General features: G+C 42.3%; 1 protein-coding gene and 1 non-coding gene across 2 annotated transcripts in view; both read left to right on the top strand.

Annotated features, from left to right (window-relative positions):
* The first annotated feature begins 257 nt into the window (after nucleotides 1–257).
* On the top strand, nucleotides 258–329 carry trnaa-ugc (transfer RNA alanine (anticodon UGC)). The gene has a single exon. It is a non-coding gene; the product is annotated as a tRNA-Ala (tRNA).
* Nucleotides 330–717: 388 nt separating this feature from the next.
* Nucleotides 718–17,480, top strand: part of ift172 (intraflagellar transport 172) — a 211,697-nt gene continuing 194,934 nt past the window's right edge. The window contains exons 1-5 of the mRNA XM_072499027.1: nucleotides 718–843; nucleotides 4,373–4,516; nucleotides 5,608–5,720; nucleotides 6,490–6,529; nucleotides 7,824–7,889. Coding sequence (XP_072355128.1) covers nucleotides 805–843; nucleotides 4,373–4,516; nucleotides 5,608–5,720; nucleotides 6,490–6,529; nucleotides 7,824–7,889 — 402 coding nt within the window. The 5' untranslated portion in view covers nucleotides 718–804. The remainder of the gene's footprint in view (nucleotides 844–4,372; nucleotides 4,517–5,607; nucleotides 5,721–6,489; nucleotides 6,530–7,823; nucleotides 7,890–17,480) is intronic.

Raw genomic sequence — 17,480 nt, forward strand, 5'->3', positions numbered from 1 at the left:
ATGTAAAACCTCAACAAAAACAGCTAAAAAAATTAAAAGCCAGTCCCAGAAATGATGGTCCTGTTTGCTGTAATATATGTTGTGGCCTTTACTTTTGTTGTCGAATTAAACATCTTCTGGATTTGCCTTCTCGGGTCTTCTGAGCTTTTATAGGTTCTATATTAATTGGCTCAAAGTGGGACCACAAAGTAGATTTCGAAGCACAGACGCCGTCTAGCTACAGGATCTGTACAACATCCGCCAGCTCTTTCCACCACGGGGATGTAGCTCAGTGGTAGAGCGCATGCTTTGCATGTATGAGGCCCCGGGTTCAATCCCCGGCATCTCCACTTTTGGCGGGTCTGCTTGTGCTTTTGTGGAGAGAGCGTGAGGGTGCGAACCATTTTAAAATTTCTTCCGTTTAAATTAGCATTTTTATTCCAGCTTCAACTCCATTTTCCACCGTCAGATTCCCCGGCTGCGGTGGGACAGGGGAAGGGAAGGGGGGAGGGGGAACTCCGCGACGTCAGTACGTCCTGTGCACGTCGCTGTCCAGCAGCATCCCGGTAGCGCTGAGCCGCCCGGACGCTCTTCCCACCCACGACCTTCTAAACGGGCCGTTCTCATTCAAAAATATAACTGACGTCTCTTCTCACTGCGCGCGCGGCTTCGGTGATTAAGTCATCGAGGGGACTGCTGCGCAGGTTCGGATGACGTTTGGAGGGGGGAGGGGGCGTGGCCGGGCGGTAACCTGGGAAACGGCGGCGGGTTCGGATCCGGAGCAGAAACAAAGGAGCCGAGCGGGGAGGGGGAGGGGGAGGGGAGATGCAGCTGAAACACCTGAAAACCCTGCTGAGCCCCCAGGTACAGACAGACAGACAGGCGGGGCCTCCCCCCGCGGCCTTGTGCTATCACTGCGGAATGGGGAAGGAGTTACCGTTGATTTCGAGACTCCGGTTATGAGCGTTTAACGTGGGGATGATCGCAGCGTACTGTGCCCCCCCCCCCCAGCCCTCCGGCAAGGGAAGAAAGAGGACTTTTGCATTTGTGTAGCACCTCTCCCAACCCTCGGCACCGTCCCAAAGAGGCTCACAGCCTCCCGCTGTTGTTATGTGGGCACGATCTGCTGCTTTCACAGTTGAATTTCACTCGATGTGTAACTCCCAAACTGCGCTCTTTACTGATCAATCTCCCTTTTATATAAAAGCAAAGTGCTATGGGTGCTGGAAATATATTGAAATAAGTGCTGATGGAAAGACATTGACCTGAAAGGTTAAAAATATTTTTCTCTCTTTATAGCCGACTGGTCTGTTGACTATTTCCAGCATTCCCGGTTTTTTATTCTGCATTTGTGTACATTTATTTATATTGTTATGTGGCCACTCGTTCATTTTCAATCATCTCATATAGATGGGCACGGTAAGAAGTCGGAGCGCAGCTCCTTCATTCACCTGAATGCTAGTGATTCCAAATAAACCTGTTGGACTTTAACCTGGTGTTGTAAGACTTCTTATGTGCCCACCCCAGCCTACGCCAGCATCTCCACCTCATACAGATGGTGAATTGATTATTCAGTTTGGGAGAGGGATGAGTTGTAACTCACCACTCTGCTTCCCATATACACAGTCTTAGAATCAGTTTTCCAACAAAGAAAGAGCTCCTTCGGCCCATCGTTTCCGTGCCGGTTATTAAGCACCTATCTATTTCAATCCCATTTTCCACTACTTGGTCTGTGGCTTTGTGTATGGTGTTTCAAGTGCTCATTTAAATGCTTATGCTTACTATATAATGCTAAACACTTAGATTTAATATCTGATTACTAAATCTATTTTAATTGAATAAACTGAGAAGATTTACAGCACAGAAGAAGGTCATTTGGCCCTTGTGTCTGTGCCAGCCGAAGGTTAGCCAGCATAATTCCATTTTCCAGCTCTTGGTCCAAAGGCAGGTGAAGGTAAAAAATTTCAAGTGCATATCCAAGTGTCTTTTAAATGCAGTGAGGGTTTCTGCCTCCATCATCCTTTCAGAATTCTCGATCCCACCATCTTCTGACTGAGAAATACCCTACATTAATGAACTAGATGTGAATGTGGTGGGAGTTCACAGATCAGGACATCTGCAGATGACGTGAATATTGGTGATGTGGTAAATAACAAGGTGACAAGCCTTAGATTACAGGACAATATAGATGGGCATGTCAGATGGGCAAAAAAGTTGGAAAATGGAATTTAGCCTTAAAGAGAGAGGTGATGCATTTTGGGAGGACTAACAAGACAAGGGAATACTCAATAAATGATGGATCACTAGGAAGTACAGAGGACCAAAGGTATATTGGGGTGCATGTCTAAAAATCCCTGAAGCAGGACTGGTAGATAAGGTGGTGAAGAAGGCATATGAGATACCTGGCTTTATTAGCCGAAGCATAGAATTTACAGCGCAGAAGGAGGCCATTTGGCACATCGAGTCTGCACCGGCTCTTAGAAAGAGTACCCTATTTAAGCTCACACCTCCACCCTATCCCCGTAACCCCAACTCACCTTTTTGGACACTAAGGGCAATTTATCATGTCCAATCCACCTGCACATCTTTGGACTGTGGGAGGAAACCGGAGCACCCGGAGGAACCCATGAAGACACGGGGCGAACGTGAGACTCCGCGCAGACAGTGACCCAAGCCGCGAATCGAACCAGGGACCCTGGAGCTGTGAAGTAACTGTGTTAACCACTGTGCTACCATACTGCCTACCGCATAGAATATAAGACTAGGAAGGTTGTGATGAAGCTGTATAAAACACTACACCTAGAGTAAGGTATGCAGTTCTGGCAAGCACACTATAGAAAGGATATGATTGCATAAGAAAGGGTGCAGAGGACATTCACCAGGATGCTGTTTGGGCTGGAGCATTTCAGCTATGAAGAGAGGCTGAATAGACTGGAGTTGTTTTCTTTGGAGCAGAGAAGACTAAGTGGGGAGAGATATGATTGAGGTACATAAAATTATGAGGGACATGGGGTGAATAGGAAGAAACTTTCCTCCGTAGATGTGTCAATAACTCGGGGGCATAGATTTCGAGGGGATTTGAGGAAAGTCGTTTTCACCCAGAGGGTGGTGGTAATCTGGAATTCACTCTCTGAAAGGGTAATAGAGGTGTAAACCATCACAATATTTAAGAAGCATTTAGATGAGCATTTGAGACCCATAACACATAAGGATACAGACCAAGAGCTGGAAAATGCGATGAGAGTAGACAGGTGTTTGATGGCCGGTGCAGGCGTGATGGGTCGAAAGTCCTCCTTCTATGCCCCCTCATAATTTTATACCCCTGAATTAAATCTCCCCATAACGTCCTACTTTCCAAAGAAAGTAGCCCTATCCTATCTAATCTTTCCTCATAACTGGAGTTCTCAATTCCTGGTAATATGTTTGTCAACCTCCTTTACAATCTCTCACGTCTTTCCTCTAATGCAGAAATCAGAACTGTACACCGTTCTCCAGCTGTAGCCTACCTACTGTTTTATACAGTTCCAGCATAACCTCCCTGTTTTTATGCTCTAGACCTCCACCAATAAAGGAATGTATCCCATATGTTTCCTTTCCCATCTTATGGATCCATGATACGGATCTGTTGAGAAGCATGCCAAGGCCCCTCTTTCTGTATATTTTTCAATACCCTACCATTTCTTGTGTATTGCCTTGTTTCCCTGAATGCATTACTGCACACTTCTTTGGGTTGAATTCCATTTGCCAGTTTTCTGCCCACCCGACCAGCCTCTTGATATCTTCCCACAGGTTACAGCTTTCTTCCTCTTTATCAATCACACAGCCAATTTATACATCATCAGCAAACTTTTTAATCATGCTCCCTAAATGTAAGTACAATAGCGCTGTAAACCCATAACAAAACCACAGCTCAACATGCCTCTTCTACTGTTCTCACACCCAACAATCTCTCTCCTCAATTCTCCTATCTTACAGGACCCCATCACTGCTCATTTTGATCCCTAAGACCACGTTTCCATTACCATATAAATACACTTTTCTGCATACTACAAGCCGTCCTACAATCTACTTAATACTTACCTGACACTATTCGGATGTTACACTTCTAAAAATCAAAGCCATCTTTAAAGAGAAAGAAAGTCAGTCATGCTCTGGAAATTGGCATTTAATAGCAGGTTAAAGATTGAGAAAGATTAGTTCTGAACTGACATCAGAATAAATATGAGAATGGTTACAAGCTTCAGTGGATTGCCAGAGAGGGTGGTTAAGATGAGGGTTATGTTCTCATTTGAACAATTAGTGTGAAATTCAAGAAGAACGTTGTGGAATGGGATTGATATTTTTTTTAATGCAGACCTAATTTGTGAACTTGAGCTTTCTTTCCTCTTTGCAGGATGGTGCTGCAAAAGTTACATGCATGTCATGGGCACCCAATAACGGCAAGTTTGCAGTCTGCACTGTGGACAGAGTTGTTCTTCTCTACGATGAAAATGGGGAAAGAAGAGATAAATTCTCTACTAAACCTGCTGATTCCAAGGTTACAAAAACGAATTTTCAAAAGAATTATATGTAATAGCTTTGTAAATATATAGTTAGATATTCTTGAGAAGATGCCATTGACAGCTAGACAGTCATGTTGTTTTTGTTTGTAGATGTTAAGAATAACCTGAATGTCATAAAACTGCTGTTCTTTTCAGCCCCGTATTGGGATGTGTTCTGAGCTGAATTATGACAGCTGAAAATTGACCAGACGTCTGTTACATGTTATTGAATTGAAAAACATAGGACAAGCATACTCATTTTGCAAATACTAAAGAAAAATCGCAGTTCTGTGCGTGCTGAGTATCTTTTTGTTAAATTTGAACTTTGACATTTAAATGATTAATGATAAATGGCGGAAATTCTTTTGTGTAAAGTTGGTGAAGAAAGGTTTTACTGAACTGTTACCGTACATCTCCCTTGTTCAGTAAAAGTTTTCTTGTATTTATTATTTCACAAATGAAGCCCCAATAATATTGTTTTAATTTAGTAGTTAAATATGACAAACATTTTCCACATCCAAGTTGTGTTCAGCACCATGTAAAATCAATTCGTACTGTAAAAATAATTTACAGAGGGGCTGGTTTAGTACAGGGCTAAATCGCAGGCTTTGAAAGCAGACCAAGGCAGGCCAGCAGCACGGTTCAATTCCCGTACCAGCCTCCAACAGTAACGTTATTTGAAGCCTACTTGTGACAATAAGCAATTTTTTCTTCTTGCTCTAGGTGCACTGGAGTAGTTAACCAGTTAATTTGTTTTCTACAACCTGTGCTAATACTATTGACCATGAACTGTTCACATTAGCCTCTATATCTATGATCTGGAGATTATTGTTCAGCACAGATCTACAACCGATGCAATGTATTATCAATAGATATAGGTTCTTTTATAGTCATTGGTCTGAAGTGAGGTTAGCGGGAATATAAGTTATAAATGATCAGTTATCTGATTAGCTGTACTTGTGAAATTATAAGTTAAGTATGCTTATTAGCAACCATCACTATGATGCTCCGTTGAAAATATTTGTATTCGGTTCACACTGATTGTTTCAAACTAATCATTTTGAGCATCTACATAACTTTTTTTCAGTATGGCAAGAAAAGCTATATGGTCAAAGGCATGGCCTTTTCACCAGATTCTACCAAAATAGCCATTGGGCAGACGGACAGCATTATATACGTTTATAAAATTGGAGAAGAATGGCAAGTTCTATTTTTGTGTAGCTTTTTAATGGAAACACAAACAAACCGATCGTCATGTTCAAAAGGTTTAGTTCATGCTACTGAAAAATGTACACTTGTTAAATTTCCCTTTGGTGTAGTCCACAGATATTAAGCATGTAGAACCACATAAGGCTCAGTATGTGCAGAGGTGCTGCTGCAGTTTAGCCAGCTAAAAGCAGACAATTTCCTTGACCAGTTCACAAGATTTTCCTCTGCAAGTTCAGATTCAACTTTCCACCCAGTGGGACTCGGTAGCGCATGGTTATTTGGAGCTGAGTTTAAGAAAAGTTCAGTGACATTTCTATGCCTCTCCGAGTTCCATTAATAAGCCAGATTGATCAATCGGTGCTTTCGATGTCATAATGCCTGGTTCAGGTGTTGGATTATCTGATATGTTAATATATTAAATTCTACACTTAATTTGACAGGTACAATGCCGCAACTTCAATAAGTTCTTCATTCTCCCTCTGCACCCTCCCAAGCCCCCTTTGATTGTTGGATAAATGTGAGTTTTACTAGGTTAGCAGCACAGACCGGGAATAAATACAGCATAAACAACATAGTGAGCAGAACAACTCGACATAAAATATACTGTCACGGTTAATTCAATGTTGGGCATTTTTATTGTTTAAAACCACTTTACAAGTACAATAAAGCAGAGGCTGAATTAAATCCACAAACTGATTTGTTGCTTTAAGCCATATCATTTTAACTTGATTACTGATTATTTTGGATATTTTTTCTCCAGGGGTGACAAGAAGGTTATCTGTAACAAGTTTGTACAGACGGTAAGTGAACTTTCTAATCTGAACGATACGGATCCTTCATTGATTTCTGTATGCAGTTTTCATTTTGTGCCAACATGCTGAAGCATATCAGTTTTTCTTTCGACGGGAGAATTTATTCAGGTGATCAGAATATACACTCAAAACAATCGTAAAATCAAATTCTTCTGTTTCTGTTTTCATTTTTCTTTATCTTCTTCCTTTAAGTAACAGAAGACATTTTGGTCGAAATTGTCATGCATTTAATGGACCTTTGTTTGCAAACATACAGAACTAGGTTGCTCGGTCCCTCTAATGCCATTGAATCCCTACAGTGCACAAGGGCCATTCAGCCCATCGAGTCTGCACCGACCCTTCGAAAGAGCACCCATGTAGACCTAATCCTCCGCCCCCATCCCCGGAACCCTGTAACCCCACCTAACCTTTGGACACTAAGGGCAATTTAGCATGGCCGGTCTACCTAACCTGCGCATCTTTGGACTGTGGAAGGAAACTGGAGCACCCGGAGGAAACCCACACATCCACTGGAAGAATGCACAAACTCCACACAGTCACCAAAAGTCGGAATTGAACCCGGGTCCCTGGCACTGTGAGACAGCAGTGCTAACAACTGTGCCACTCTCAATATAGATTCGGATTTTAAAAAATATATAAATTTAGAGTACCCAATTCATTTTTTCCAATTAAGGGGCAATGTTAGCATGACCAATCCACCTGCCCTGCACATCTTTGGGTTGTGGGGCGAAACCCACGCAAAGGTTTATATTGATTAGCCAGTAACAGTCAGGAAATAAGGTGGAATACCTGGATGGAGCGTAGCCTGCTGTTGTGTCCGGGTGCCATTTTGAAAAGGTGTCCCAACATCACTGACTCACTATTGAAGAAAGGAGGTGAACATCTGAAAATTAAGGTGGATCTCTGGGAACATTCTGAGGCTGGAAGATGGACCCTCTCCAGGACACTGAATCTGGAAGGTCCACCTGCAGATGCTTGCCCGATCCAAGGTCTGTGGTTGCAGGCAGCCTCTATCATCAGTACCAACACAAAGAATATCTGCGGCCTTATGTCCCGAATCATTTGGTTGTTTGTCTTAGTGTCTGTGAGCAATACTAAGCTCATTACTCAACAGGTGTGTGTTTAATGGATATCCAATAACTTATTAATATTTTAAACTGCCACTATACCAAAATTGGCAAATTGTTAGTTTTGTCGACGTTTTGGTTTGTTGAGCAGTGAAGGCCTCTGTCACTATTTTCATTTTTGCTTTACAAATTAGAAAATCTTTTTTATGTTTCAGAGTGCTGTCACATGTCTAATCTGGCCAGCAGATCAAGCAATTGTTTTTGGATTGGCTGAAGGAAAGGTATGTTTCAGTAGATTGCAGCACTGTTCAGTTTGGGTTCTGCCAGGGTCACTCAGCTCCTGACCTCATTGCAGCCTTGGTTCAAGCATGGAGAAAAGAGCTGAACTCCAGAGGTGAGAGTGACTGCCCTTGACATCATGTTAAGTAATGGGTTAAGAGACATTCCAATTAGTTGTCTCATTTATGTTAAGTATCCAGTAATTGACACTGATATGTAAAGAGGCTTTTGTGTCAGGTGATGTTATGTTAGAGTTTTATGCAGAGTCTGTTGAAGTAAATTAAAGATGTTTGTGGAAATGGAGCAGAACAGGGGCATGAGGGAGGAACTGACGAAAATCGACTGGGAGCAGAGCCTAGTGGGAAAGACAGTAGAACAGCAATGGCAGGAGTTTCTGGGAATAATTGAGGACACAGTACAGAGGTTCATCCCAAAGAAAAGAAAGGTTATCAGAGGGGGGATTAAGCAGCCATGGCTGACAAAGGAAGTCAGGGAATGCATCAAAGCAAAAGAGAAAGCCTATAATGTGGCAAAGAGTAGTGGGAAGTCAGAAGATTGGGAAGGCTACAAAAACAAACCGAGGATAACAAAGAGAGAAATAAGGAAAGAGAGGATCAAATATGAAGGTAGGCTAGCCAGTAACATTAGGAATGATAGTAAAAGTTTATTTAAATACATGGAAAACAAACGGGAGGCAAAAGTAGACATTGGGCCGCTCCAAAATGACACTGGTAATCTAATGATGGGAGACAAGGAAATAGCTGAGGAACTAAATAAGTACTTTGCGTCAGTCTTCACCGTAGAAGACATGAGTAATATCCCAACAATTCAGGAGAGTCAGGGGGCAGAGTTGAATATGGTAGCCATCACAAAGGAGAAAGTGCTAGAGAAACTAAGAGGTCTAAAAATTGATAAATCTCCAGGCCCAGCTGGGCTACATCCTAGAGTTCTAAAGGAGATAGCTGAAGAAATAGTGGAGGCGTTAGTTATGATCTTTCAAAAGTCACTGGAGTCAGGGAAAGTCACAGAGGATTGGAAAATCGCTGTTGTAACCCCCCTGTTCAAGAAGGGAACAAGAAAAAAGATGGAAAATTATAGGCCAATTAGCCTAACCTCGGCTGTTGGCAAGATTCTAGAATCCATTGTTAAGGATGAGATTTCTAAATTCTTGGAGGTGCAGGGTCGGATTAGGACAAGTCAGCATGGATTTAGTAAGGGGAGGTCGTGCATGACAAACCTGTTAAGAGTTCTTTGAAGAGACGACAAATAGGTTAGACCAAGGAGAGCCAATGGATGTTCTCTATCTTGACTTCCAAAAGGCCTTTGATAAGGTGCCTCACGGGAGACTGCTGAGTAAAATAAGGGCCCATGGTATTCGAGGCAAGGTACTAACATGGATTGACGATTGGCTGTCAGGCAGAAGGCAGAGAGTTGGGATAAAAGGTTCTTTTTCGGAATGGCAACCGGTGACGAGTGGTGTCCTGCAGGGTTCAGTGTTGGGGCCATAGATGTTCTCTTTATATATTAACGATCTAGATGACGGGACTGGGGGCATTCTGGCTAAGCTTGCCGATGATACAAAGATAGGTGGAGGGGCAGGTAGTATTGAGGAGGTGGGGAGGCTGCAGAAAGATTTAGACAGTTTAGGAGAGTGGTCCAAGAAATGGCTGATGAAATTCAACGTGGGCAAGTGCAAGGTCTTGCACTTTGGAAAAAAGAATAGAGGCACGGACTATTTTCTAAACGGTGACAAAATTCATAATGCTGAAGTGAAAAGGGACTTGGGAGTCCTAGTCCAGGATTCTCTAAAGGTAAACTTGCAGGTTGAGTCCGTAATTAAGAAAGCAAATGCAATGTTATCATTTATCTCAAGAGGCTTGGAATATAAAAGCAGGGATGTACTTCTGAAGCTTTATAAAGCACTAGTTAGGCCCCATTTAGAATACTGTGAGCAATTTTGTGCCCCACATCTCAGGAAGGATATACTGGCACTGGAGCGGGTCCAGTGGAAATTCACACGGATGATCCCAGGAATGGTAGGCCTAACATACGATGAACGCCTGAGGATCCTGGGATTATATTCATTGGAGTTTAGGAGGTTGAGGGGAGATCTAATAGAAACTTACAAGATAATGAATGGCTTAGATAGGGTGGACGTAGGGAAGTTGTTTCCATTAGCAGGGGAGACTAGGATCCGGGGGCACAGCCTTAGAATAAAAGGGAGTCACTTTAGAACAGAGATGAGGAGAAATTTCTTCAGCCAGAGAGTGGTGGGTCTGTGGAATTCATTGTCACAGAGGGCGGTGGAGGCCGGGACGTTGAGTGTCTTTAAGACAGAAGTTGATAAATTCTTGATTTCTCGAGGAATTAAGGGCTATGGAGAGAGAGCGGGTAAATGGAGTTGAAATCCGCCATGATTGAATGGTGGAGTGGACTCGATGGGCCGAATGGCCTTACTTCCGCTCCTATGTCTTATGGTCTTATAGAACCTTTGACTCTTTATACAACAGCAGCTAAACATCTAACAAATGGTAGCAGAGGATGGTTGCTGTGCAAATGTGAAGGATTGAAAGATACAACTTTTCCAGACCAAACCAAGGAGTGAGTGAGAAGAAAAAAAACCCAACAAAGGTATATGGCTGAACCCAGGATAAAGATGGCTGGATATGACTACCCCCCTTATTTTCTGAAAGGGGATCGTATGACCAATGGAGAAGTGCAGTAGTTATGTGGACTAAGGTAACTGCCTTGGGAAAGAGAAAACAAGGTATGACATTGGCTCTTCTCTACCTTGTGACAGTAAAATCCGGAGCAAAATGTCTTCTGAACTAGAATTGGAAGAGTTAGACTCAGAAGAAGGTCTGCAGACCCTGTTACGTTATATGGATAAGATTTATAAGAAGGATGACTTGTTAAGTGCGTATGAAGCATGGTCGGATTTTGTTAGGTTCTGGAAAATAGAGGATTTCTCCATTGAAGACTATATAATGGAATTTGGCAGACTATATAAAAGGCTGCAGAAACTGGAATTTCCACAGTCTGTGTTGGCCTTTAAATTACTTAACTGTGCTAGAGTGAGCAACATGGATAGGCTCCTGGTTTTGACAGGAGTTCAGTTTGCGGATAAGGTTACCTTATTCGATCAGATGACAGAAGCTTTAAAAAAGTTTCTGGAGAAACATTTGATTCCGATGGCTCTGATGACCCAAATAGGTCAGCCTGCAATAAAGCAGAATATGGAAGATACAGTACTAACAGGATGACAAAATCGTACGGCTACGAACAGGTTCCAAGACGCTAGAAGGAATCGGAAATTATAAAGACAGAAACCCAGTTAGAACCTACAATAGGAAGATGAACGCCAGAAATCCAGGGGGCATGATAAATCGATGTTTTCGATGTGACTCTCAATACCATTATGCTTTCAACTGTCCAACACGTTATAATAGAATGTTTGAAGTGACACATGACACGGAAGAGTCAGAAGAGGAAAAAGATAGTGACTAGAAAGAAGGCATTGTCCTATTAACAAGCAGTTTTACGCTGTGGTAATGAGGGTGTTGGTTGCAGAATCCTTCAATTGTGCTGTATTGGACAGTGGCTGCACATCTACTGTGTGTGGAATTGACTGGTTAAAATGTTACCTAGACTCCTTGAATGCTGAAAATTGTACCAAGGTTAAGGAATTTGAAAGTTCCACAAGTTTCAGGTTTGGGGATGATAATACTCTGAAGTCGCTGAAAAGAGTGGTGATCCCTTGCAAGATTGCAGGAGTGAATCATTTCATTAGCACGGATGTTGTATCAAGTGAGATACCTTTGCTTCTGAGCAGACCGTCGATGAAGAAAGCACACATGAAACTGGGTATGGAACAGGATAAGGCAACAGTTTTTGGAAAGACGGTGGACTTACAATTTACACAGTCGGGACACTATTGTATTCCATTATTGACAAATCATATTAAGGATGTGTTAATGGCAGTTGAAAATGGGACTTTAGCTGATAAAAAGCTTGTTGTATTAAAACTGCATAGGCAATTTGCACATCCGTCTCCTCGGAGGCTGAAAAACTTACCAAAGGATGCAGGGGTAAGGGATGAAGACTATACTAAGCTAATAGAACAGGTTAGTGATCGCTGTGAAGTTTGTAGGAAGTACAGAAGGACACCAGCACGACCGATAGTACCCCTAACTTTGGCCAGGGATTTAACGCCATTGTGGCCATGGGCCTTAAGATCTGGGATAAAGCCAATAATATATTTATTTAAAATTTTGTAGATTTAGCAACCAGATTTAGTCAATCAACGATTGTACGAAGTACAGAAAAGAGAGTAATTCTGGATCAAATCGTAGAAAAATGGATAGGGCCAGGAATGGGCCCACCGGCAAAATTCCTTACAGACAATGGGGGAGGATCTGCTAATGATGAGTTTAGGGATATGTGCGAAAATGTGAATATCACAGTTCTGAATACGGCTGCAGAAAGCCCATTTAGTAATGGTGTGTGAGAAAGAAACCATCCGGTAATAGATGACATGCTCCGGAAAATTTTGGCAGATAGACCAAACTACAAGCTAAATTCAGCTTTAGCATGGGTGGTACATGCAAAGAATTCCTTGCAGATGGTTGGGGGCTACAGTCCCTGTCAATTAGTGTTTGGTAGAAATCCTTAAACTCCGTCCATTTTGGATGACCAGCCTCCAGCTTGGGAAGGGACTACAGTTAGCTCTGCTTTTGCTGAGCATTTAAATGCATTACATAGCAGTAGAAAAGGTTTTTTGGAAGCAGAAATCTCTGAAAGAATCCGCAGAGCTTTGAGGCATAATGTCCGGCCATCAAATACCGTTTTTCAGCAAGGAGACATAGTATACTATAAGAGAGACAATTTTAATGAATGGAAAGGCCCAGGGAATATCATAGGCGTAGATGGCAAAACAATTATTTTGCAGCATGGCAATCAAACTGCTAGGGTACATTCATCAAGGATAATGGGTACAGATTACAAATTTTCAAATTTAGACAGAGCAGACAGACATGACGAGAAACCATGGTCATCTGGTACGCACATGTTACATAACTATGAGGACCAGTTAACTGAAATAGACAGGGTTTCTGTCGAGGAACACAACACTTCTGATGATTTAGAACAGGCCATTTTTCCGAAAGGACAACTGCCAAAAGTTGGTACAAAAGTGACAGACTTGCCTGAAGGGTCTAGTCAATGGCAGAATACACCTGGTATTAGTAGAGCAGGGAAGACCACTGGAAAGTATAAACATTGGTTGAATGTACAGCCTTCAGGGGAGGGAGTCAAAACAATGGATTGGGAACACGAAGTTCAAAAATGGAGGGCACAGAAACGCACTGCCAGCTCAGATAGTACATCGGATAGTGAACAGGTCCGCAGGAAAAGGTCGAGAACTATTGAAAGAACATCCCACAGCAGAAGGGAAAGATCAAGCAGTAGCAGTACAGAACGAGATACCAGGCGGGAGAGGGGACGTCGTTTATCAAGGTCTCGGAACATGAGTAAGACTACAAATACTAATAGGAGTAGAAGTCCACATCCACGTGAGATTTTGTTGGCTTTCAATAAGTTAGATGAAAAAGTTATCAAAGATGCCAAACAGCAAGAACTGCATAGTTGGAATGAATTTGGGGTATACACGGAAGTACCGGGTAGGGGACAAAGAGCTCTATCCCACAGATGTATTTACATGGAAAAGGTTCTTCCGGATGGAACTTATAATGCAAAGGCCAGGCTTCTGGCAAGGGGATTTGAAGAAACCTGAGAAGATCAGGATTTAAGGGTAGATTCATCTATGGCAGGAAAGGTTATTTTAAAGATCTTCTTGGCTCTATTAGCCACAAAGGCATGGGAATGCAAATCTATAGATATAAAAGTTGCCTTTGTGCAGGGGCATCAGCTCCAAAGAGACATTTTTCTCCGTCCTCCTAAAGAGGCAGCTAACACAGAAGGGGTACTCTGGAAGTTGAACAAATGTGTATATGGATTAAATTATGCGTCTAGAGTCAGGTATTTTTCGGTTTTGTTAAAGTTACACTGTTGCCAGTTGAAAGCAGATCTGGCAATGTTTTACTGGGATTATGTAGGAAATCTTTCTGGCATCTTTATGATGCATGTCGATGATTTTTTGTGGGGTGGTACTAGTGATTTCGAAGCTATTCTCTGGTTTGAGGAAAGAATTCAGGGTTGGAAGTCAGGCTTCCGGTGCATTTAAATATATTGGACTGGAAATTGGACAGACTAAGTTAGGGGCAACATTACGTCAGCAATCGTATTTGGAAAGCATTAGCCCAATAGCAATTAGCCGTGACCGGGTTTCACAAAAAGACGCAATGGTTTCAAAGATGGAAAAAGAGCAACTGCGAAGTTTAATTGGGCAACTGAATTGGTTAAGTAGACAGACTAGACCGGACATGAGTTTTGATGTCTTAGAGTTGAGTACAAAAATGAATGATCCCAAAGTGGAAGATATAATAAGAGCAAATAAAGCGTTGATCAAACTAAAAATGCAGGAGTGTGTTTTGAGGTTCCCGGTTTTAGGTGACATAGAACATAGAACATACAGTGCAGAAGGAGGCCATTCGGTCCATCGAGTTTTAACCGATCCACTTAAGCCCTCACTTCCACCCTATCCCCGTAATCCAATGGCCCTCCTAACCTTTTTGGTCACTAAGGTCAATTTAGGGTGGCCAATCCACTTAACTGCACGTCTTTGGTCTGTGGGAGGAAACCGGAGCACCCAGAAGAAACCCACGCAGACACGGGGAGAACGTGCGGACTCCGCACATTCAGTGACCCAGCAGGGAATCGAACCTGGGACCCTGGCGCTGTGAAGCCACAGTACTATCCACTGTGCTACCGTGCTGACCTTGGGCACTTGAAACTCATAGTTTATAGTGATGCGTCCTCTGAAAATTTATGTGATGGGGTTTCAAGCGCAGGAGGTTTTATAATTTTCCTTTTGGGGATCAATGGTAAATGTTGCCCTCTTGTGTGGGAAACAAAGAAAATAAGGAGAGTGGTCAAAAGCACTTTGGCTGCTGAGATGTTAAGCCTTGTACAGGCGGTGGATATGGCCTTTTATATATCTCAGATTTTGACAGAAATTTTGGGATTGGGGATTTGGGTAGTATATCTATTGAATGTCACATTGACACTAAATCCCTGTGGGAAAATGTGCACTCTACAAAAAGTGTCAATGAAAAAAGGTTCTGGATAGACATCGCAAATTTGAAGCAGATGTTGGATAGAGGGGACAAAGCAAAAATTAAATGGGTTGACAGTAGCTATCAATTGTCAGACTGTTTTACAAAAAGAGGGGCTAGCTCTCAGAAACCTTTGGATATTATTAATGAAGGGCGCCTGTTTCTGTGACTGTGTTTTCTTCCAAAAATGAAAAAAAAAAGAAGGGGGGAAATTGCGTGTATGTTTTTGAGTTTCTTGTAATTTTGTTTTCACCTAATTATTCTTTTCTCCAAGGGGAGACTGTTAATGGGTTAAGAGACATTCCAATTAGTTGTTTCATTTATGTTAAGTATCCAATAATTGACACATGTAAAGGGACTTCATATGGCCTTTGTGTCAGGTGATGTGATGTTAGAGTTTTGTGCAGAGTCTGTTGAAGTAGATTAAAGGTGTTTGTGGAAAAGGAGCAGAACCTTTGACTGTTTATACAACAGTAGCTAAACGTCTAACACATCAAGGCAGCATTTGATGGAGTATGGCATCAAGGAGCCCTCGCAGAACTGGAGTCCATGGGAATCAGGGGGAAAATCATGGTTGGAGTCATACCGAGCAAACAGGAAGATGTTTGAGATCAGTCATCTCAATCCCAGGACATCACTGCAGACGCTTCTCAGTATAATATCCTAGGCTAAACCATTTTTAGCTGCTTAATCAATGAATGACCTACCTTCCAACGTAAGATCAGAAGTGGGGATGTTCACTGATGAATGTTCGGCAGCTTGTGCAACTCCTTGGACACTGAAACAGTTCACGTGCAAATGCAGCAAAACCTGAACAATATCCAGACTTGGGCTGACAAGTGGCAAGTAACATTTACGCCACACAAGTGCTGAGCAATGACCATCTCCAATAAGAGAGCAAAACACTCACTCTTTGACATTCAATGTCATTACCATTACTGAATCCCCACTATCAACATCCTGGGGGTTACCATTGACCAGAAACTGAACTAGCCTAGCCACTTGCACGGGTGCACAGTGGTTAGCACTGTTGCTTCACAGTGACAGTGACCCGGGTTCGATTCCTGCTCTGCATTCTCCCTCCGTGTACCTGAACAGGCGCCTAGTGTGGCGACTAGGCGATTTTCACAGTAAATTCATTGCAGTGTTAATGTAAGCCTACTTGTGACATTAATAAAGATTGTTATTACTTAAATACTGTGGCTACAAGAGCATGTCAGAGGCTAGGAATTCTGCAGCAAGCAGCTTACTATCTGACTCCGCAAAACCTGTCCACTACCTACAACGCACAAGTCAAAAACAGAGTGACATAGCAAGCAATGATTTTAAAAAAAAAATATTCCATACGGTTCTTTCAAATGTTTAAGGGAAGGAATTTCACATGTTTTGATGGCTTGATTATTTTAGCACTTTTTAGTTCCTCTTGGCAGTTACCATAAGGTAGGAGGAGAATTAGGCCAGTTGGCCAATGCTCTGCCATTCAATCATGGTTGATATTTTCTCATTCCCATTCTCCTGCCTTCTCCCCATAACCCCTGATACCTTTGACTGTTCCTCTTAACATCTCTCCTGATTGTTCCAATGAATTTATGAGCACTCATTTCCAATTTTAACAATCCCAAAGGGCACCTTGCCGATCCAAAAAGGCATCTGACATCATCCTCCCCAAAGGTGTCCCGGGATCATATCCAGAGGAGTACCCTACCTATCTAAAGGACTCCACAAAATTTAGACTTGCTCCTGCCAGGTCTATTATGCGTATTCCACACATCTAGGTCAACAAAATCAGACTTGGGTACAGGCAACTGCTGATTTATATGGGCAGCTCCCTCTGTGAAACCTACATGCGCGAAATATGACCCGCTGCCTTAGATGTCCAAAGATGCACGGGTTAGGTGGATTGGCCATGATAGATTGCCTCTTAGTGTCCAGGAATATGCAAGTTAGGTTATGGGAATATGGTGGGGTGGACATGGGTAAAGTGCCCTTTCAATGGGTTGGTGTAGACTCGATGGGCTGAATCGCCTCCTCCTGCACTGTAGGGTTTCTATGATTCTATGAAATGGTAGGTGACATATTCGGGGTGGAACTTTCGGATTCCAACCTCTTCAACCATTTTTGTAACGACAGAGAAGCTGTGTGAAGCAATGTAATTGGAAGCATCCTTCCTGTAATAGACATCTGCAAATGTTAGTTGTTCAAAATGCTGGAGATAAATTGAATGACTTTTGAAATAAAGAGCTTGTTTGAATTCTATTTGCCATTAGTGCCTTTATTTATAATTAACTTTTTAACCAAGATGCCATTCCCCAGAATGTGAAAGTAGAAGTCTAATGTTACGTAATATCAAACTTTTACAAA

Source organism: Scyliorhinus torazame, chromosome 4 (genome assembly GCF_047496885.1).
Source record: "Scyliorhinus torazame isolate Kashiwa2021f chromosome 4, sScyTor2.1, whole genome shotgun sequence".
Taxonomy (NCBI): domain Eukaryota; kingdom Metazoa; phylum Chordata; class Chondrichthyes; order Carcharhiniformes; family Scyliorhinidae; genus Scyliorhinus; species Scyliorhinus torazame.